General features: G+C 39.1%; 1 protein-coding gene across 2 annotated transcripts; it reads left to right on the top strand.

Annotated features, from left to right (window-relative positions):
- The first annotated feature begins 234 nt into the window (after window positions 1-234).
- Window positions 235-5,207, top strand: TrpRS (Tryptophanyl-tRNA synthetase). 2 transcript variants are annotated; one of them, XM_067771490.1, is made up of 5 exons: window positions 235-380; window positions 499-753; window positions 815-1,043; window positions 4,108-4,290; window positions 4,342-5,207. In XM_067771490.1, exons 2-5 carry the CDS (start codon window positions 549-551, stop codon window positions 5,027-5,029), a joined length of 1,305 nt encoding a protein of 434 aa, XP_067627591.1. In that variant the 5' UTR covers window positions 235-380; window positions 499-548; the 3' UTR covers window positions 5,030-5,207. The 2 variants fall into 2 exon arrangements, with proteins under 2 accessions (XP_067627591.1, XP_067627601.1); XM_067771500.1 differs by having other exon boundaries at window positions 309-430.
- The last annotated feature ends 18,618 nt before the right edge of the window (window positions 5,208-23,825 follow it).

Here is a 23,825-nt window from a genome sequence, read left to right as displayed (position 1 = left end):
TGGTGACTTATAACCATAACCATATAAAACAGCTGATCGAACCTACGTTATGGAAATCAATGTAATCGATTAACGGTGCCATACATTAACGCTAACGCTATAACCACACCACAAGGGCGAATTAATGGTGCCTTATAATCATAAAACCATAACCAGATAAAGCAGCTGATCACACCTATATATGTTGTAACCACTTGAAACTTGACGTTGTGACCTTTTAATAAAAATGTCGTGTGGCTACCGTGTTGTACACATTTGTTCCAGCTGATCAATCAAACCATATCAGCTGATTTCCAATGCATAAGCGTACTTTTGGCAAAATTTGTTGCCAAGTATTACCATTGCCTATATTTTGGTAAAGTAAATATAAGACCTAAGCGGTATGTCTATTGATTGAAGAGATAAAAACGCAACATTTTCTTGTGCATCTGTATATAATTATCTATATATAAATGAGTTCAAATCGCCTCAATCAATCTAACAATTTTCACTATGCAGTGTACACGTGTTAGAGCAGCTCGTTTGCAGAACCCATCGTCGCCTTAGATATGGATACGACTGAATCTTCGGCTGTAGCAGAAGGTGTTGATGCCCTAACGCTGACTAATAATGCTGGCGACGCTAAAGTGGACAATGTGCTAAACGGTGTGGAAGCAACTGAATATGATGGCGATGGTGATGGTGGTGACGTTGTCGATCCATGGAATGTTGCTAGCAGCAATGAAAGAGGCATAGATTATGACAAATTAATAAGTAAAATTATATTTAGATTTTTATAAGATTCGATTTTTAAAGAAATATCTGTTTATTGCAGAACGATTTGGTTCGTCGAAAATTGATGAAGAACTAATTGCACGTTTAGAAAAAATAATAGGCAAACCAGTGCATCATTTTATACGTCGGGGCATTTTCTTTTCGCATCGTGATTTTCATGCAATTTTGACCTTAAAGGAACAGGGAAAACCATTTTATTTATATACTGGGCGTGGACCAAGCTCAGGCTCATTGCATATTGGGCATTTAATACCATTTTATATGGCAAAGTAAGTAGATTTATTGATTTGCAGATTTTGTTTATGTAACAGGGAGATATCTCTGTATTGCGATGCGAAAGTCAATACGTTGCGAAGGCTGTCAAATTACAACTCAATTATTTCAAATAGTCATTTGATCGGTATGGCTCCGGTATATTCCGGTACGGACCTTTTGGTATTAGTCTGCCTTGAAACGATTTTTTAAGCCACACTTTACGTTGGGGTGACCTGATAACTTTTGCCGAGCTTTTCCATTGAATTGGTAAATTTGAGACCTAATGAGATTTGGTTGATAAACCATTATAGCTCTACAGCTTTCACAACCTAATTGTTATCCTCACCTAGCCGGGGGATTCCCGTTATAAATATGAATGCAACGTACACATATTTAGCAGGTGATTCTCAAAAAAATCGATTTAGTGGAATAAATCGAGTCGAGTGTGATTGATACTGTATCCCTCCCTACCTCCAAGTTCCATGAGGAGCTTGGGGTCGCCAGAGCCTCGTCTGTTAGTGAAACAGGATTCGCCGCGGATAGGTGAGGTTGACAATTGGGTTTGGAGAAGCTATATATTGCGCTGGTAACCTGAAAGGTTGCGCTACACATCCCCTTGAATCTGGTATTTTAGTCGCCTCTTACGACAGGCATACCTACCGCGGGTATATTCTGATCCCCTAACCCGCTGGGGTATAAATCTCTCATCATATGTAGCTATGCTGATGCTTGATGGCCCTTGGGAGTGTTCGACAGATAAGTCCTGCCGTGATGCCAATCGTTTCACCCCAGCGGATCAGGGGATCAGAATATACCCGCGGTAGGTATGCCTGCCGTTAGAGGCGACTAAAATACCAGATCCAAGGGGCTGTGTAGCGCAACCCTTCAGGTTGTCAGCGCAATATATAGCTTCTCCAGACCCAATTGTCAACCTCACCTATCCGCGGCGAATCGTGTTTCACTAACAGACGAGGCTCTGGCGACCCCAAGCTCCTCATGAAACTTGGGGGTGGGGAGGGAGGGAATGGCCTGAAGGTTTAATATTGCCACATAAATGGTGCTATGGTACCGGAGCGTACCGGATCTGTATCCGGCAAAGGACCATTATATCGATAACACTCCCCAAAGCCTTCGGGGAGCAACCTTATCGCTACAACAACAACATGCCAATCATGAAAGTATTTCTATCGGGTCCCGTATTTGGAAACAAATGATCCTCCACCAATAAGACTTGATTGCCCTGGGTTTTCGAAATTGGTATCAGTTATTTTTGTTACTGATATTGGAGAAAATAAATTATGTTATGAAACACGGAAACCTTGCCGGACTTGTTACTCAACGCCAAAATCTCCTAGGCGGTTAAGCGCCAATTGATGGTGATGATAAAATCCCTTAAATCCAGAGCGGGTTAAGTGGCGTAGAATATACCCGTGGCAGGTATGCCTGTCGTAAGAGGTGACTGAAATACCAAAATCATTCGAGAGTTTGCGTAGCGCAACCCCTACAAAGGGGTTTTCAGCGCAGTTTATAGCTTTCCAACGCAATTGTCAATTGTTTGGGACCCCAAGTGCCTTATGTAACTAGGGGTGGACAGGCGTTCCCGAGATGGTCGGGCTTGTACCTTAGTGGTGTTTGTTACCTATAACTATACCTAACTATACTCGACAAAGGACCACCATTATCGATAATACTCCACAACCTTCGGGGAGTGTTGTTGTTGTTGGGGGAGTGTCTTTATCAGGGATTCAAGCGTTTGATAAGCGCAATACAAAGATTTATAGCTTCAAAGCTTCCGCAACCCAATTGTCAACGTCACCTGTTACAAATATGAATATATCATACACATGCTTAGAAGGGGAGGCTCTGACGTGCCCAAGTTCCTTATGCCACTAGGGGGTGGGGGCGGTATCGCCTAGAAGGTTTAATGTGGTCATATTAATCGCTCCCGAGATGGTCGGGCTAATACCTTTATGATGCTTTGTTACCGGAACGTACCAGATCTGTATCCGGCAAAGGACCATCAACATCGATAACACTCCCCAAGGCCTTCGGGGAGTGTCCTTATCGCTACAACAACAACAATAATACAACAAAAACAAAAAAACTATTTTGTCTTAACTGTAAATATGCACAAAGCTCTATTTATAAAAAATTATATTAAATATATGTTCTGAAATGAAATTATACCTACTGTTACTGTAAGGTTCGGTTTTTCAGTGCGAGTTAAACTCCAGTTAAAGTTGATTAGAGTTTATCCTGCCACTTCGGCCGCTGAAACTGTGATCAGCAGCAACATTTTATGTTATCGAACAAAGCGGCAAGATTAAACTAGCCGACTTTGACTGTAATGAATTCCTGCAGATTGCTTTCGTCACTATGTGATACTTGGGCTGTTTTATATATTGCTAGTAATAATAATTAAATGTAATTCTGGGGAAATCCTGGTTATTATGCACCTTCTGCTAACGTTCGTATCGCTGAACTGTCGAATAAATAACTCCAATATTCAGTATTGCAAACTGGTCTTTATTGAGATTACTTTGGGAGTAGTACAATTATACTTCGATGTCACGTACTTCACAAGAGCGTGTTTAAATCAAACTGATTAAGTACTGATTCCTCAGCCTGCGCTGCTTTTATACTCTCGGTTTTCTCGTTCACCCATTTCCCCTAAGGTCTAGTAATTTCTCGAACAGTTGTATCTCATGCTTGGTTACCAGCTATATACATGTGTATTTGTAGTTTATGCTTTTCTACTAGCCATATGCGTGTGTATGTGTAACTACTTCGGCTGATGACTACATGTGTGTGTGTGGGATATCTCTTCGTTGGCTTGTACATAAGTGTCGCTGCTTGCTGTGTTTTGTTGTTGCGATAATTTAGTAACAGCATAGTGATGTCAACATTCGCCACAATATAAAGATCTCACAGTTCTTCCTATGGAAGTGTCTCAGCCCGCTTTGTTGTTATGGACATATCTCTTTATTTGAGAGCAGAGATTGTCAATGTCCGCTCTTATTTATCTATCATCATTTATTTATATAAGTTATTTCTTATTTCTTTTTTTTTTAATTTTAGATGGTTACAAGAAACATTCGATGTGCCATTGGTGATACAATTGACTGATGATGAGAAGTCATTATGGAAGGATCTAAAAATCGAAGATGCAATTAAATTGGCTCATGAGAATGCCAAAGATATAATTGCTATTGGTTTTGATTCCGAAAAAACCTTCATTTTCAACGACTTGGATTTCATTGGGTAAGCAAAATTTATTAGTGTTGAAATTAAATTAAATAATTAAATTTTCAGTAAATGCCCTGCAATGTATCAAAATATGATACGTATACAAAAATGTGTTACATTCAATCAAGTTAAAGGCATATTTGGATTTGGTGATTCTGATATAATTGGAAAAATTAGTTTTCCTGCTGTACAAGCTGCTCCAGCCCTCTCTAGCACATTTCCTTTTATATTTACTGGCAAGAAACCTGTACACTGCCTTATACCGTGTGCAATCGATCAAGATCCTTATTTTCGTATGACTCGTGATGTGGCGCCCCGTTTGGGATATCCAAAATGCGCTCTCCTGCATTCAAGCTTTTTCCCCGCATTACAAGGAGCAAAATCTAAAATGTCAGCAAGTGATCAGAATTCTGCTGTATTTCTCACCGATACACCAAAACAAATAAAAAATAAAATTAATAAATATGCATTCTCTGGGGGACGTACCACAGTTGAAGAACATCGACAATTGGGCGGTAATACAGATGTTGATGTTGCATTCCAATTATTGAAATTTTTCTTGGAAGATGATGCAAAATTAGAGGAGGTGCGTGTGGCATATACAAAAGGTGAATTGCTAACGGGCGAATTAAAAAAGCTTGCGATAGAAGTTGTTAGTCCCATTGTTGAGGAGCATCAAAAGGCGAGAAAAGCTTTGACGGATGAATCACTGGCTAAATACTTTGAAATACGTCCATTAAAATTTACTCATTAATGCTGCAATATATGTATTTCTCAATTATGTATTAATTTGATTATTTATTTTTGTTTACTCAAGTGATGAGATGTTTACCTTAAAGAGGGTTACATTGCTTCGGATATTTTTCCTAATAATGTAGAAAAAAAATTAATAAACGTAAAGAAGCTATAATTTGCTTATTTCCTCAAATATTTATGCATGATTATTTCTGAATGAACTTTGATTGTAGCTTCTGGTACATATCATTTACAATTTACAGCAACATTCTAAATTCTTCATCAGGTTTTTGATTTTCTTTTTTTTAATTGCGATGGCCCCCTTTTTTTTATTTTTTATTGGGCTGGCTCCATGATTCTAGTTCCGGGCTAAGTAAAGCCAAAATTATTTTGGAAAAGTTGTCCTAAACGGTGTCGCAGCGTTTGGTGTAACAGTAATGATACTATAGTGTTAACTATTATTACAAGAATATTATACTTTAATAATAATAATTAACTAATACTTTGATTTTTAAATAATTTTTAATTTAGTTGTATTTTGAAAATGAAATTTTTGAATACCTTCAAAAATGAAAATTCTAACTAGTATTAAAATATTGAAACTCAAAAATAAATAAAAATAAATTTTTAAAATAAAATAAATATTTGGTTTATTACCAAAGATACTTCGAAAGGACGAAATTATTTGAAAATGTCTGCAGAACTCAAAGGGACATTAGAAAAAATTAAAAAACTTATCAAGGCCAATATAATGCAAATCAATTGATGACATTTGCGTATGTATGTTTAATTAGTATATTTCACTTTCATATAATTTTATGTTTGTGACATTGCTCTCTAAATTTTTTCTTATTATATTTCTTAGGGCATACAGCTGGGTATATAATGTTCGGTTACGCCCGAATCAAGATTTCCATATATGTATGTTTCCTACAAACTTAGTAAACAGAATTTTTGTAAGCTAAATAATTGAAAAATATTGACCCACTTACAATTTGGGTTATTTCATAGCCAGAGTAGAAATATAAGAATTTATTGTATGTACTACATAATAAATAACGATGTTGTAAGTTGCGTTGTAATTAGCTTAAGTAGTTTGAAATTTGAGAAAGAGTTATATGTATACGCAGAGTACACAAATAAAAGAGAGACATAAACATATCCAGCACAATATTTTAACCTTATATAGGGTTTATGTCAAATTGCCAAAAGGCTTATGGCAACAGGCCTTAATTCTAAAGGGAATATTAGTTGTATGTGGTATTCCTTATAATACTCCTTAAGAATAAGGCTTATAACTTGAATAAGACTTACATAAGCAATTAGAGTAAAGCGACTTTATCATTAAACTTATGGACAAAATAAAATAAGGCTTACATAAGGCCTCATTATAAGATACGACTTGCTATATAAGGCGTGTAACTCACTAAAAATCAGGCTTACATAAGGGGTTGGAATTAGTTAATACATCAAGTACACTAAGTAAGGTTTATGAACCAAGAAAGACAAAGACTAGTATGCCATATTTTAACCTAATTATAAGTCTAATTGCACAAATGAAATCAGGTTTGCATAGGACTTGTATTAAGACGTTATCTAACTTCTCATTCCTTGATTCTTCTTTATAGTCACCTATTTCAAAACATAGTAATTCTATACGACGGCATGGCTCTCGAATCCGAAAACTTAAGTTAAAAATTTTGGGTCTGTCAATAGATATCTGTAAACGAAATTGAAAATTTGCTTTTATGACTTTGGGGTACCCACAAACAAAAAAAAATGTGAAGAAAAGTGTTTTGGGCGGATATACTTTTGGTCTCCAAACCCAGCGTAATTTTTTATAAGAGTGGCCGAAGTGTTCTGATCGAACGTCACACTCAAGATTTTGGGGTGTAAGACAGTCGGTAGCGTAGTGCCATTGACGTGGATGTTCAAAATGGTTGACATTTGGGACGTCCATGTTGTAAATAAGGTCACACTTGCTGTTTAAACAGAGGTGGACCATAATGAAAGGGGTGTTAGAGGCGTTGGTTTCACATTACAATTAAAGAGATGGTTGGTGTCATGTGGGGACGCATTGCAAGCGGGGCATACATTTTGTATGTCGGGGTTGATTCTGGATAGGTAAGAGTTTAACCTGTTACAGTATCCAGATCGAAGTTGAGCTAGAGTGGCTCGCGTTTCCCTAGGGAGTGTGCGTTCCCCTTCTGCAAGTTTAGGGTATTGTTCTTTGAGTACAGGATTCACCGTGCCATTCCTGATTTAGAAGTCCAACGTCTGTTTGTGGAGTTCACTGAGGACCTGCTTGGGTTTTTTGGCTTCATACGGCTGTGTTCTTAGGTGGCGCATTTCCTCATAATGCTTACGGAGATGACTCCTTAAGCCACTGGGCGGTGTTGGCTCATTAATCAGATGTCTCTTGGGATGCCCAGGTTTCTGGGTATTCAAATGGTGTTCTGGGGACATAAGAAGGCAACTCGTGGGGGTTCTGAGGGCAGTATTTTGGCAGGCCTGTAGCTTCTTCCAGTGAGTAGTCTTTAGGCTTGGTAGCCATATCGGTGATGCGTAGCATGCAATCGGCTGGCCAATTGCTTTGTAAGTGGTAATGAGTGTTTCTTTATCTTTTCCCCAAGTACTGCCAGCAAAAGATTTATGGTTTTTATTACGGCTCTGGATTTTCGGTACAATTGCGGCTGCATGCCCACCAAAATGTAGATCCTAATCGAACTTCACACTCAAGATTTTGGGGTGTAAGACAGTCGGTAGCGTAGTGCCATTGACGTGGATGTTCAAAATGGTCGACATTTGGGACGTCCATGTTGTAAATAAGGTCGCTGATGATTTAGTCGGTGATTTCAGGTTTCGCGAGGTGAAAAAACTGGAGAGATCAGGCAGGCCTGGGCCTGTGGCCATTATTGTGCAGTCATGGGCGTAGGAAACGATAGTAACTCCTTCTGGTGGCGAAGGTAGCTTTGATATGTAGAAGTTAAACTAAAGTCGGGATAGGACACCACCCTGTGGCAACACTTGTTTAATTCTTCTTGGTTTTGATGTTGCGCTTCTAAATTGCACCGATGCCTGCCGACTACCCAGATAATTTGCCGTCCACCTTTTAAAGACTTGGGGGAAGGGTAGACCCTTCCAGGTCTTGCAGTAACGTGCCATGGTTGACTGTATCAAAAGCTTTTGATAGGTCTAGCGCAACGAGTACTGTTCTATGGCGGGGGTTTTGGTTTAAACCGCAATTTATCTGGGTGCTAATGGCATTTAGTGCGGTGGTGGTGCTATGGAGTTTTCTGAAGCCATGCTGATGACAGGCTAGTTGCAAATTTGCTTTGAATTAGGGGAGCAAAATGGCTTCGAGCGTCTTGGCTCCTGGCGATAGGAGACATATCGAGCGATATAACTTGTAACGTAGCGCGTAGCGTTACAATAACATAACCCCCCTGTACATCCTTTTCTTCACCTAAGCATGAACCCCCCTGTACTTCTTTTTCTATAGCATAGCCACAACCACTATGGTAAACAACCACACGCTACCAACGACTGATGGCAAACCAATGGTGTGTTTCGTCAATAAGATCATCACACGAGACAATCACAATAGTGGTGTATTAATTTCTCAAGCAGTTTGCGGCACCACCCGTATAAAAACAGCGAATTTGCATTTTGCAATTCAGTCCTCGCAGGCGAGCCATCGAGAGTGGTTGTCTTTTTAAAGCCAAAATAACCACTCCGGCTAGCTAGCTGAGTGGAAGGGGCGCTGTCATGCCGCGGGTCACTCTCCACCAAGGCTGGACGACGAGAGTGGTGTCTTCGGACTACTTTTCCCTCCGTCGCCCACCTTTGTGCTTGACCGGCCCGCCGCCTCAATGACCAAATACCCCCTTCCCCCCTCAGCTCGGGCTGCGCGGCAGGGGCGCCGTCATGGCGCGAGCCACCCTCCACCAGGGCTGGACGACGCGAGTGGTGTCTTCGGTCTACTTTTCCCTCCGTCGCCCACCTTGGTGCTTGAGTGGCCCGCTGCCTCAATGACCTAAATAACCACTCCCCCTCAGCTCTGGTTTAATAGGCTGGCCGGAGCGGTGGGGCCACTCCCACTAGTTAGCTAGGGAGAGAGGGTGCGGCCGTGGCGCGAGTCACCCCTTGCTGCACCAGGACGACGAGAGTGGTGTCTTCGGCATCTCGGCTGGTACAACCCCGCCCCTTACGCACCTTCTAGTAGTGTGCATGTAGGGGGGCGAGGGTGTTCAGTGGTGAAACCAGCACTAACCCGAGTCCTCGCAGTCTCTTCCTCAGGTGACCGACCCCGCCGACTATCGATCCTGTCGAAGACTACCGATCAATCCGATCCCGCCGATACCGTCAACCGACCCCGACCGGAACGAGCCGCCGCTATCCAGGTTGACCCTATCGCCAGCCTACTTCCCCTTCACCTTGGCCCTGGTACGCGCACCGTAGCCCACCGCCGCTGTCGTCGCATCGTCGCCCCTCTGGTGCCGCTGCTGCTTCCATACCGCCGGTGCTACGCCGACCGTTGGCTGGTGCCGCCTCTGATACGACGACTGTTGAGCCGCCGCTGATATGACGTCCGTTGGCCCCCGCCATCCTACCGCGGTGAAGCCGCCGCTGCTTCCGTCCCGCCGCTGCTACGACGACCGTTGGCCGCCCACCATCCTACCGCCGTTAAGCCGCTGCTTCCATACCGCCGTACCAATCCGTCCATTACCTGACCACCGTCCTGCCGATACCTCCTCTGCCCCGACGAACGTTAGCCGCCGCGCCGCCACCTCAACATCTTGCGACGGAAAGCTGCTGCCCGTATAATACCTCCAGCCGTGTGTGCTTGTGTTCGTAACACATAAATATTGTGTATTTATTCAGTAGGGGTTTGTGGGACCTTTACTCGACTCTGGATTGACTGAGCGTTACCCCAGCCTTAGAGAAAACCCACCTCATAAACTCTCCCATGTTAGCTGGTTTCCCAGGCTTTAGTAGCGGGACCACCTTGTCCATTTTCCAAGGGAATGACAAAGGTGGAAAAGGACAAGTTGAAGACATGTGATAAATATTTGAAACCCTCTTTTCCTAGGCTGCATCGGCATGGCTATGCCGTCTGGGCCTACTGTTTTAGCTGGTTTAGCTTGACCGACGGCATCCTCAACCTCTTTCGCGGTGATGGTAATTGAGGACGCGCTGAATTTATGTTTATGTGCGTGTCTGTTGGCCCTCCATCTAACTTTGTCAACCGCAGAATGCATTATATATTGTCGGTAAAAACCGCTCGCGCATTTTTCCGCATCCGACAGCACTTTATGGCCAAAGGAGGTGGAAATTTTGTCGTTGTGCTTGGACGGATTGTTGTTGTTGTAGTAGTGTTCGATAGGGACTTTACGGTGGACCCAAGCTTACCCACACGGGCAGAGGTTCCAACTTCTTAGATGATTCTCCCATTCCGCCCGCTTGTGTTTATCCACAAGCAATCTGATGTGTTGGTTTATATCCCTTATTTGGATGTCGCCGTGATCGAGCTGTCTTTAGGCGGATTCAATGACCTTTCGCAAAGCACGCTCCCCTTGGCAAGCATCAGTCGGGTTAGGGAGGACAGCAAAGCGGCTGTCTGTAAAGGATTTGATTCATCCATAGACAAAGATCTCTTCAGACAGCGAGAAATATAAGATTTACGTCTTTAAATGATTTTTTAAAACGATAAAAAGTAGATTCACCGTCAAGTTTTATCGGCATCTTAATTTTACAAATAAAAAGAAAATCCAGCTTCTTAAAAATATTTTGAAAATTCATTGACCATTCCGTTCTTGTCTTTTCCGCCGAGTGGGCGTACAGTGTTATCCTCGGCTCAACTTCAATATTTTTAGGCTTTTTTGGTCGAGCTTAAAATTATATTGGCCTCAAGGTTGGCATATGTGCTTCCTTTTGGTGTTTTGGCGGAGTTGGGAGATGCAATGCTTCCCTAACCTGATTCCCTGTCTGCACTTTGAGGGAGATCTTAAGGCCGAAAAGAGGTTGGCGCAAGGATGCTCAAATGGCGGACGGGCCGATGCATGTGTACACAGATGGTTCTAAAGTAGGGGAAGGAGTAGGGTCTGCGGTATACTGTGCTAATCCGGAAATAAACAGGCTGTCGGATTATTGTAGCGTTTTCCAAGCGGAAATATTAGCCGTAACCAAAGCAGTAGAAACGCTGGAAGAGAATAGCTTAAGCTGCAAGCTGTTAACTTTTATATTGACAATCAAGCAGCAATTAAGGCAATAGCACAGCATCTAAATGCGTGTTAGAGTGTAAGCAGTCTCTGCAGAGAATCGGGACAGGGAGAAGCATACATCTATATTGGGCTCCAGAGCATATGGGAATAGGTGGGAATGAAAAAGCAGATGAACTTGCTAAAAAGGGCGCATCCCTTGAAGCTTGCTCCGTAGACTCATCCCAGAACGTTTTGAGCTAATGAATATATAGTCTACTTGATCCCATACCTGGGCTTCAAAGGGGATCTAAGGGCCAACAAAGAGGTGGAGGGTTGGTATCTACGGCCGGAAATGGTGGAAGAGCCAATACCGTATACTTCGGTAATTCCAATTTAACGGTAGTGTCTTGAGGAAGTAGTATCCGGACCAAAACTAGTAGAAATACTGGAGGAAATTAGCTTACGTCCCCATCAAAATGAGCAGGATAAAAGAAAGAAAGAGCAAAGTGTCGAATATCATGTGCAGGTCTCAGGGCCCTAGACCAATAAAGTTACTTTTATCACCAAAAATACTGGACTGTGGATTTATAATGGGTATTCAGGGGAACACTGCCTTCTGGCGCCACCTGCTTTTAAATTTGTCCTCGACAACGACAGCAGTGAATCGTGCATAAATATCTATGTGGAACTCAATTGTTAATCAATGAAATGAAAGAGCAAATATATGTCGTCTTTGAAATCTCAAAAAGGTGATCTTTCGGACCGGGGGACATTTTGCACTTTGTACTACTGTGCATGTATGTAAGTATGTATTAAACTGAGTAGAAGCACACATTTTCTAAGCTTAAACTTTGAAACTTTCATTATGAAAGTTCGAGTTCAGCTCGGATTCGCCCGTATCTAAAAAAAAAAAACCGAATATCTGGTTGGGGTTCGGCCTTGGATTCGGCCGAAAAATCAGGGCTCGATCGGGCATTAATAGGTACGTTAAAATTTTTTTTGAACATTTCACCGAATCTTTTCAATTTTGATCGATTTTCTATTAATCCTCCTGATTATTTAAAAAAAAAAAACAAAATGTTTAGAAAAAGGATCTATGACTTGCAGCACTTTTCACAAATGAAATTTTTTATTTTAAAATTTTCAGCACCAAGTTTAAACTATTAGGGTTTGCTGTAAAACCAAATGTATAATAAAGGTTCTGTTTTTAGATATTTAAAACTTTTGGGCTTTGTTTCAAACACAGAAGTGACTACAAGTCTGGGATTTTTGAAACATTTTTGGTTTTATTTTAAAACAATTTTAAGGCTGTAAATTAAAACCGAATAGAATAAATAAACAAACATAGTAGTAAAATGTGAGGTGTTCAATTTAGTACAAAAAAGTTTCAAAAATTGCTTAAACCGATGAATGGTTTAAAATTTAGGTTCAAACTTCTAACAGTGATAGCGGGATTATAATTTGAAAAATCGTTAAAATCACATCGCATTTGCAAATATTTTTTTAACTAGAAGTTTTATCCCTTTGACTAAGACGAAATGAATTATGAGCAGTTTGAGGGACGCTATAAGCGATTCAAACACCACTTAGAAAGAGTAAAAGAGACAGCGCACCACCCTGGAGGTGCCCTTACTAACTCCGATTAACTATTCCGTCATAAAAATACATACTCTTGTTTACTTTCATATATTTCAATTTATTTAACCATAGCTGAGAGAGTATAAGTAATGAGGTATGAATATTTGTAGCATATCGTATACTCAGTCGACACTCGATTAAGCAAAACACTTGTATTTACTTTGATAAAATGGATATATGATTATTACATATACATATGTATATACTAATTTTTATACTCAGCGTCCTTTGCACACAGTATATTAACTTTGATGGGATAACGGTTGGTTGTACAGGAATCGAGATAGATGTAGACTTCCGTATATCAAAATCATCAGCATCGAAAAAAAATTTGATTGAGCCATGTCCGTCCGTGCGTTAACACGATAACTTGAGTAAATATTGAGATATCTTCACCAAATTTGGTACACGAGCTTTTCTGGACCCAGAATATATTGGTATTGAAAATGAGCGAAATCGGATGATAACCACGCACACTTTTTATATATATAACATATAATGTTGAAATCGGATATGTGCACTGATATTGAGACTCTTGATAAAAATTTGAAAACATTTTTTAAAATGGGCGTGGCAGCGTCCACTTGTGAAAAAATCAATTTAACAAATATTATTAATCATAAATCAAAAATCGTTAAACCTATCGTAACAAAATTCGGCAGAGAGGTTGCCTTTATTATAAGAAATGCTTTAAAGAAAAATTAACGCAATCGGTTAAGGACGACGCCCACTTTTATATAAAAGGTTTTTGAAAGGGTCGTGGACGAATAAAATAAGATAAATGTTTGCAGAAAAGAGCTTTATATCAATGATATTTCATTTCCCAAGTGAATTTATAACAATAAATAGGAAAAACTTCAAATTAAAAAAAAAATGGGCGTGGCAACACCCCTTTTATGACTAAGCAATTTTCTATGTTTCGGGAACCATAACTCGAAGAAGAATTAACACATCGTAAGGAAATTGTGTACACAAATTTTCCCTAAAGCAGAAAATATTTCTAGACGAGATCGGTTAAAGACCATAACATTAAATTGGAAAACACAAAATGAAATGAAATTGTGTACACAAATTTTCCCTATAGCATAAAATATTTCTAGTAAAAATGGACGGGATCGGTTATAGACCACGGCAACTTAGATATAAAACGAGTTTAAAAGGGTCGTAGACCAGAATAATAAGCTATAACTTAGCAAAAAATAGTTTTGAATCAATGATATTTCACTTATCAAGTTTTATTGTAAGAGGAACATTTTTTTAACGGACGGTGCCACGTGTTATGTAGAAAAGTAATTTATCTGAAAAGAAATGTGCAATTGAAGCTCACGCTGAGTATATAATGTTCGGTTACACCCGAACTTAGACACCTTTACTTGTTATACAATACTACTGATAAGTTCGCTTGAGGGCAAATTGATCGAGATATTTAGGAAAATCGTAAGGAATCTTGCGATCGACTTTTAAGTAACTCATCATCACGCTAGTAACTTGAAGCCTCACACTTACGTCAAATAGCCAAGACAATTTAATAAAAGAAGTTGCGTACTGATCACCTTAATTGGAAAGTCCTATGAAATTTAATATCTTGCGATCGACCTTTAAGTAGGGAGAGCGTGGTTCAGAGGCCATCTTTTACAAAAGGATGTGATAAATGGCTCGCGGATCAAAATATTTTGTACTAAAAGGGGGAAGCTTTCGTTAAATTTGTAATAAACTTCCCATTGATCTACAAGCTTGAAACCTATCCCAGATTTCAGATCACCGAGGCACTGCAACAAAATGAGAGCAAACACGGATCGTAAATAGCAACCCGGTATGTTACCGACTTGCAACTCGAAAGATCCCAAGGCAGTGCGATACGCAAGGAGACGCATTAGGGGGAGACTTTCCATTGTGTAACAGACTTGAAAGGTTCCTTTCCATTCTGCACCATGGTGCATGATGCAGACAGGTGAAGTCAATATCACAAAATGGAGTCGTGTTTGACAATACTCGCTCTCATAACTTCAAGTCTTGCTCCTTGATTTTTTTCTGTAGCACACATTTTTTCAGTATTGTTGCGAATGTTGACATCACTAAATAAAAAAAAAATAAATGTAAGGCGCGATAACCTCCGAAGAGATCTAAGGCCGAGCTTCTCTTCCAATATGCGTCGTGCTCCTCTTGTCTTTCCCCACAAATTGGCCGGACGGGACCTACATGTTTTATGCCGTCTCCGAACGGCATCTGCAAGGCAGATGCGTTTTCACTGAGAGCTTTTCATGGCAGAAATCCCGAAGCGCTTGCCAAACACTGCCGAGGTGCGACACCGCTTAGAAAAATTATCTTCTAATTGAAAAACCTTATTTCTAAAATTTTGATGTTGCTTTGCCCGGGGTGTGAACCCAGGGCATACGGTGTGGTAGGCGGAGCACGCTACCATCACACCACGGTGGCCGCCTGTGACATCACCAGGCTAGTTAATAATCACGCAACAACAAAAACTTGAAGCAGTCACTCTTATGTACAAGGCAACGAAGAGATACCTCACACACACAGATGTAGTCATAAGCCGAAGTTGTTAATCACACATACACACGCATATATGCAGCTCAATTACCAAGCAGGAGATACAGCAGTTCTAGAAGGCGAAACGTCTAGACCTTAGTAGAAATATGCGGACGAGGCAACAGAGAGTATAAAAGCATCGCAAGCTGAGGAATGATGAATCAGTTTTATTTTAACACGCTATTAGTTGCGAAGTGAAGTATAATTGTACTACTCGCAAAGTATTCTAAATAAAGACCAGTTTGCAATACGGGATATTGGAGTGATTCATTCAATAGTTTAGCGATTCGAACGGTAGCATAAGGTTACAAATAAGCGGAATTTCCCAAAATTCGTTACAGTATCATAAAGAATGCTATATTCATGCCTTTTTGAAATAAAAAGTAACTACATGAAAATAATGCGTTTTTTGGGTTTTGAATATAAAATAAAGTACGGTGTACCAATAGCCAACATTTACCTACATATGTAGACCAAGAGTCTACTTCCGAGCGTCTTCTTAAGCAGGAAGAGGTAAATAATATAAAAAAAACATGGCGGCAGAGGTTTTAAAGCAGCAGTACTGGCGTGAGTACTAACGTGAAGAACAACTTCAAATACGTCTAGTCTTATTACCAAACCCGACAGACGTCGTTGAAAAATTGATCAGCCGTTTCACCTGAGAAACTTGAAGTGAATCCTAGACTTTTTCTGTCTATCTACCTGCCTCTCCTTAGTTCCTGAGGCTCTGTTTACGAAATAATGACTGCAATTTTAGCTGTCAGTTGTGTTTAATATAATTCCACATTGCTTTGCTATTTCCAATGTTAGCGGTGATCTTGAGCTCCTTGTACCTACTTAACATACATATTTGACACTCACTGAATGTTTATATTGGTGCTAAATAACTTGCCAATTTTGCCAACTTGACTTTACTATGGCAGTTTTATCAACTTTGCCATTTTGTTATATAACATCAAATTTAGCTGCTCTTTTCAGCTTAAGCGGCCGAAGTGGCAGGGTTAAGCTCAAGTCAACTTAAAAAAAAAAATAAATAAATGTAAGGCGCAATAACCTCAAATTTAACTGGACCTAAAAAGGTTGATGCAGCGACATAGTCGGGTGGGAGAACATTTATTCCACCATCATCCATTTCGAGCTCGGGCTTATCATATGGGCGTTTCATCGCTCTCACCATTTAGGAGCTCAGAGATGTGTGTGGCAGATTGGCACTTTGGACCGAGTGTGCCTGCTTGGGCGAGACAACCACTCTAACTTAACTTTGTCAAGCGATGATTCACTACTTTGAATCCCCTAGTCTCCAATGCGTCTACACAAGCATCAGAAGACATGTGTACATGTACATATAAACAATATGTATAAAGTGCACCAATGTGGCTGAAATAAGGTATATACATACATATGTACATACTTACTTAGATGCATACCTACTTCTGTTTACACACGCACGTATTGTGTCAACTTCATCCTCAATAATGCGAATCTAATTGATGAATGTCATTTGTAAGACTTGAAGATGGTCTTACTATTAAACTGTTAGGTGTATGTATGTATGTATGTAGTTATAGCTGATATAGACGAGTCTATTTGGACAAGAGAGAAATGATCTTACTGACATTCCGGTGAAATGTAGGTGCAATTGCGTGGCAAATATGTTTGTCTGTAAGTTTGTAACTAGCATGCACATATATATCTTTGTATGCACTTGTTGTTGTAAGGGAAACAAAGTGCATTAATTGGACCTCTTATGAATCAAGCAAATATGTAAACACCTATCGATACACATGTTTTCTTTCTTTAATTTTTATACTCAGCTGAGCAGAGCTCGTAGAGTATATTAATTTTGTTCGCATAACGGTAATCCGTAACAGCACACACTAATCGAGATAGATATAGACTTCTATATATCAAAATGATGTGGGGGAAAAAAGAAATTCATTTAGGCATGTCCGTCCGTCCGTCCGTAAACACGATAACTTGAGTAAAATTTGGTATTTTAATGAAATTTGTTATGTAAGCTCCTGGGCACTCATCTCAGATCGCTATTTAAAATGAACGAAATCGGACTATAACCACGCCCACTTTTTCGATATCGAAAATTTCGAAAAACCGAAAAAGTGCGATAATTCATTACCAAAGACGTATAAAGCGATGGGTTGGCCTTATGACGCAGAATAGAAAATTGGTAAAACTGTGGACAATGGGCGTGGCATCGCCCACTTTTAAAAGAAGGTAATTTAAAACTTTTGCAAGCTGTAATTTGGCAGTTGTTGAAGATATCATGATGTAATTTGGCAGAAGTGTTACTCCTTTTACTATATGGGCGATTCTCCGCGAGCACTCAGTTTTGCTAACCCAAAATTTTGGAAAAAAATATTCGATTCTCAAATATTTTCAATCATTTTTCTATGAATTTTTATAGCTAAAAAACATTCCCAAAGTGGACGAGCTACAGCTATTAATTTCTGTTTTTGATACTGAAATCTGCCACGGTTGTGACATTACACGCGTGCTACGGTTGTGACATTTTGACAATAAATTGCACATTAAAAAAAGCTAGTATGACTTGCAAGATTTTTCGTAAAATTTTAAGGTTATGTCAGCAAACTTTAAAGAAAAATGGTACAATAGACGGTACTTAACTTAAAACTACAAAGATACAAGTGCCTCGGTTGTGACCCGATTTTTTGATACATACCGTTTTTCCTGTTCTTCAGTGTTTAAAAATGGATATTAGTTATTTTAGACTGCAAATATTAACATGGAAATATGCGGGGACATTTGCTGATCAAAATTCACACTCACACAAACTTCACACGCCACAAACCAGTGTGCAATAAAGCAGTACCAACCTAACGATTTGAATAAAATTGTTTACTCAAAAACTCATGGACACTTTTCAAAATCAAATTACAAAGCGAAAACAGAAATGTTATCATTAAAACAACATTTAATATTACAGATTAGGTGAAGTATTTAATATAATGACAGTTTATTACTCGTGTAATTAAAGATTAAAAAAGTTACCACCTAAAATGTTATGAAAAATGTGGTTGTGGACATGCCACGGTTTTGACATTTGTAGGGTATTATGAATTATAACTTCATAAAACTGATGACCAGTCAATAAAGTTTAACATGAAACTTTAAAATAAACATAATTTTAACTCAATTACATAATTTAATTCATAGAAAATGCTTTAATATATTTCAAATTTCGAAAAGACACAAAACTGTAAGCTCGCGGAGAATCACCCATATGTGTGATAAATAAAAATTAGCAAAATCGAATGACGAACACGCCCACTTAAAAAAAAAATTTTACAAAAAATTGAATATCTTTACAGTATACGAGTATAAGTAATTTACGTCAACATTCAACTCCAGTAATGATATGGTGCAACAAATTCCAAAAATAAAAGAAAATTTCAAAATGGGCTTGGCTCCGCCCTTTTTCATTTAATTTGTCTAGGATACTTTTAACGCCATAAGTCGAACAAAAATTAACCAATCCTTTTGAAATTTGGTAGGGGCATAGATTTTACGACGTTAACTGTTTTCTGTGAAAATGGGCGAAAGCGGTTGAAGCCACGCCTAGTTTTTATACACAGCCGACCGTCTGTCCTTCCGCTCGGCCGTTAACACGATAACTTGCGCAAAAATTGATATATCTTTACCAAACTTAGTTCACGTACTTATCTGAACTCCTTTTATCTTGGTATTAAAAGTGGGCGAAATCGGACTATGACCACGCCCACTTTTTCGATATCGAAAATTTCGAAAAAAAAATGCCATAATTCTATACCAAATACGAAAAAAAGGATGCAACATGGTGATTGGATTGGTTTTTTGACGCAAAATATAACTTTAGAAAAATTTTTGTAAACTGGGTGGCCCTACCATATTAAGTGGAAGAAAAAGAAAAAGTTCTGCAGGGTGAAATCAAAATCCTTTGGAATCATGGCAGCAATACTGTTCGTGGTATTACATATATAAATAAATAAATGAGCGGTACCCGACAGATATTGTTCTGGGTCACCCTGGGCCACAATTTGGTCGATATATATACAACTAAGGGCCACTCCCTTTTAAAACCCTCATTAATACCTTTAATTTGATACCCATATCATACAAACACATTCTATAGTCACCCCTGGTCCACCTTTATGCCGATATCTCGAAAAGGCGTCCACCTATAGAACTATGGCCCACTCCCTTTTAAACACACTCTTTAATACCTTCGATTTGATACCCATGTCCTACAAACACATTCCAGGGTTACCCTAGGTTAATTTTCCTACATGATGGTTTTCCCTTATTTTGTCTCCAAAGCTCTCAGCTGAGTATGTTCGGTTGCACCCGAACTTAGCCTTCCTTACTTGTTTTTGTATACCTTTCATGAACATGAAGTGAGCTATTCGACCACGTTCATGATTCTTAACTATACATCGGAGATGTATGAACACAGAATAATAGATTATGACATTTGTTGGTGGGGAGGTATTTACTTCTTAATTGCCTAATCTGAGTTATTCTCGGTTGGATGTCAAGGCGAATGATACTGTTTTCGCTGCAGGCACCGAATGCATGCTAGAATTATCGTCTTCAGGATGAGGTATAACAACAGATTAGAGAGTCGCATTGCCTAAAGCATAGTTTGGTTTCGATTGGTTTGGGGAGAACCTCCTCAATCCTCGGCTTTTGATATAGCTCATTCCCATAATGCACTTAATAGAACAGCGGAGCTGTTTCACGATAGATAGTTGAAGGGGTTGGCTGAATCTACTTCCTTGTAGATTGAGCAAAGAACACTTAGGCTCCAAAATGAAGACATGCACTCGTCCGATCATGTTCTGCGCTACACTTCATCAACTTCCCGTCTCCGTACTTGAATAGTTTAGCAAGCAATCTGTCCGCGCACAAGGATTCATTGTTTTTTCAATCGCATTATTCGTCATAGTAAGGTGGGGGTAAGTTAATTCCATAATTTTCGATTGTACACTCGAGCTCATCACTTTTTCTGGGCACTCTCTGAACATTGATCACCAAGTCGCTATTTTAGGTCTTATAGAAATTCGGTGCAGGATTGAAAGCTTCCGCCATTTGCCGAATGACTGCGTATAGGAAAGTACTTCGCTACGAAGTATACACCCCAAATTTGAGCTTTTCTGCAGGGTTACCCCCTTTATTCTTGAAATCAAAATCACCAAAACGAAATTCTCATTTTTGTGTGAAATATATCAAAATTTGGTTTAAAATTGGAGTGAAATGTTTGGGTCTTTTTATAGCTGTAATTTTTTTTGCGGACTTATTGGCACTCCCTTTTCTTTATGTCCACCCTAGTAGATGTCGCAAGGTGTTATGGTCGCATATTCCCGACCATGGGTAGCTTTACATAATTCGATAGTCGACACTCGTTAGTGCGATACTTTAATTCGATATCGAACGCTCGACGACACAGTTTTGGTTTACGTATTTCAATTTGAGTACATTTTTCTCGTGTATCAAAAAGTGTTTCGAAAGTATATTGGAATCACCAAAATAATTTCAATAGGGAAAAGTGTTTGTTTGCTGACTCCTTAGCTTAAAATTATTCCTCAAATAATCGCAAAAGCATTAAAAACTCTAGCTTACGAAAAGCAATTCGACACCTAAGGAGCTATCGAACAGATTGTATCGAACGTTCGATACGACGCGACGAGATTTTGTGTTACGGAATGCAAAAACGATTATTTGATACTCGTTTTTGTTCGATATCGAATTACGGAAAGCCACCCTTGTTCATTGTGTTTGTTGCTATAACCGCAAAAACACTTCGCAAGGCATATCTGGACAGTCCTTTTCCGGAAATGAAAAAGCTGTGTTCCTGGTACCAGTAAGATTGCATCGGAAACGACTTTTCCACCCCCTTTCCTTCGGGTCTGTCGATTTTAGACACCTTTTATCAAAGTCATGCCTACCGCAGGAATATTCGAAGCTCTGACATAAATACATTAAGAATGTGTTTTATCATTTCTGCAATGTTAAAACAACAGCACCCGAGATGCGATTGCCAACAAAAATGTAATTTCAAAATTCTTTAATGTAAAAGCAACCTGTCTCGATGTAGAACACACAACAAAAATGTCATTGTGAATATTTTAGTACTTTTTAACGTTAAAACAATATATCTTTTATGTAAAAATAACATCACGTCGAGACATTTTTACTGGCAATTTAACGCAAAATATGTCAATTTAACGCTCTTACACTATTATACAAACTTGGGTCCTAAGTTAGGAGAAAAAAAATGTTTTACAGTCCGAATGATACCAGAATTTTCAAAACCCGATTTGAATGCCGATCAACCGGTATAATATAGGAATTGCACGTTATCGATGCCGATGGCAATTACCGGCTTATAGGCTTACGAGAAAATATATTGAAGGGTATCATAGCCCATACCCTCTGATAAGCACACCGGTACGATTACAACTCAAAGGCCGGTGATTTCCGCTTTTGCTTGCACTAGAACATCAACACTACCTCATTAAAGCATCAGACACTTCCGATGCATCCACTTGAATAAATTTTTCTCATTCTTATTTTATTAGGCTTTGTTGGATGTGAATATTCAACATGTGGCGATATTCGCCTTAGTCCTCCCTTGCGTGAACTTCCAAACTCAGTCCTTACTTCACAATGTCACGCAGGTAGCCTATAAAAGTCACGTCGATGCATCATATATAGCGTTCATAAAAGAACACCAAGTATCAAAATTGTTGATGTCTCAAAAGGGTTTTAAGAAATCGACTAATATATTTATTTAAAAAGGCTATTCGTCTGAAAAAAAATGTTTCGGCTGAAACGAAGTGTAGTTAAAAAAAAAAACAACAAAATATATATAGAAATAGGAAAATTTTGTACAGGATTTAGCGGATAAATAGAGACAGTCATATTTATTATGGTATTAAGACTCTTTCAAATTTTCACCTGGTTCGAAAATTATTTAGAGCCATGCTCTACGGGATTTTTTTTAATTTTAATTTTATCGAGAATCTGCTGGGAATGATCTATGCATCGATCTATACAAACTAATCCACCCACATACAACCTAATCCACCCCACGAGATGGAAAAAACAGACAATCCTGTTCTTGCTTATTTACGAGAGTACCAGCCAAACTCAATAATCTAAGCTGAGATTTTCGAGCTCTCACAGGGTCTATACGGGACGCTGCAAGTAGTCTACGATACCATCTAAGTAAGATAAATCTATCAGATAAACAAATATGTCGCTTTTGTGAGTTGTAAGATGCGGCATCTGTTCACATACTCTGGGAATGCGATGCTCTAGAAAGGCAGAGACTCTCGCATCTAGGTGGCGGGACTCTTAATCCTTTCGTAATATAGATTTAAAAGTCTGAAGACTTACTTAACTACATTAAAAGCCACCATATCTCATTATAGGCTGAACGTTCAAGCACAATAGATCTAAATAAAGGTAGCGGTGGATCGAGGCTTAATAATAACACTTGTTGTAAATATACATATGCATATATACATACACACCAACTTAATGTAGTGTCAATATATGAAATAAAGTGCCTATTTGTTTACAAGTTTATAGCTTTGCAGATGGATCAACATTATTAATATGCTAAACAAATAATGGAAATGGAATAATGTTGGAGCTAAAACCAACATATGCTTCTTTCTTCCATCCGTTTCTTAACCTGTTGATTCAACCCGTTTTTTTTTTCATTACTAGATGTCCTTTGTAAGCACGTAGACCTATAATGAAGACTTCTTACACCTCCCAGCTGAAAAGGTTAGCCGGATTCCTTAATTGAGTCAATACAAGTCTGAAATTACAAGTCTGAAACGTGTTGGCAGGACTAAGATGAGTTTTAAAGCCGACTTTCCTAGTTTTCTGCTACATCATAAAGGATGATCAGTTAATAAAGAGCCCTTTAAATAGTTGCGGGTGTTTGCCCTGTCAGGTTCATCCAGGTCACAGAAGTTCCGGCTTCAGCATGGATCAAGTCAAAGGATGCAAAACGGCTGCGAACCTCTCAGTTAGTATCTGTACGAAGAGACTTATCCACTTTTACGGACCTAAAAAAAGCTTTAGTAATAAAACTATACTAGTTTTTGTTGGTAATTTAACCGCGAAAATTGTTTCTAAAAGTGTTGCTGTAGTAAAAGTTCCGGATCGAGCTGGTATTAAGATCCGGCTGTCGCAGCTCGTACTTTTGTTTGGAGTCTGTATTCAAATGGATATTTAAAGTTAATTTACGTATAGTATTGGCTTATTATCAATTATAACATGCGCTGCATTGTCAGAAAAAAAAACTCGGGTGGGTGCCTCCCAATGACTGACGAAATGCGTACGCGAAAACACTTAAATTTATCGACTTATAAAACTAATTCCTATTAAAGTAAATTA

The sequence above is a fragment of the Eurosta solidaginis genome, chromosome 1 (genome assembly GCF_040869045.1).
Source record: "Eurosta solidaginis isolate ZX-2024a chromosome 1, ASM4086904v1, whole genome shotgun sequence".
Taxonomy (NCBI): domain Eukaryota; kingdom Metazoa; phylum Arthropoda; class Insecta; order Diptera; family Tephritidae; genus Eurosta; species Eurosta solidaginis.
Note: the sequence above shows the minus strand (reverse complement) of the source record. Positions and strands in the feature narration are given on the sequence as shown.

Bases quoted from the DNA above. Each gene is read 5' to 3' on its own strand.
- TrpRS (XM_067771490.1), top strand. From the start codon at position 549: ATGGATACGACTGAATCTTCGGCTGTAGCAGAAGGTGTTGATGCCCTA. The intron at 754-814 runs GTAAAATTATAT...TGTTTATTGCAG, and splicing joins AGATTATGACAAATTAATAA to AACGATTTGGTTCGTCGAAA. The intron at 1,044-4,107 runs GTAAGTAGATTT...TTTTAATTTTAG, and splicing joins ATACCATTTTATATGGCAAA to ATGGTTACAAGAAACATTCG.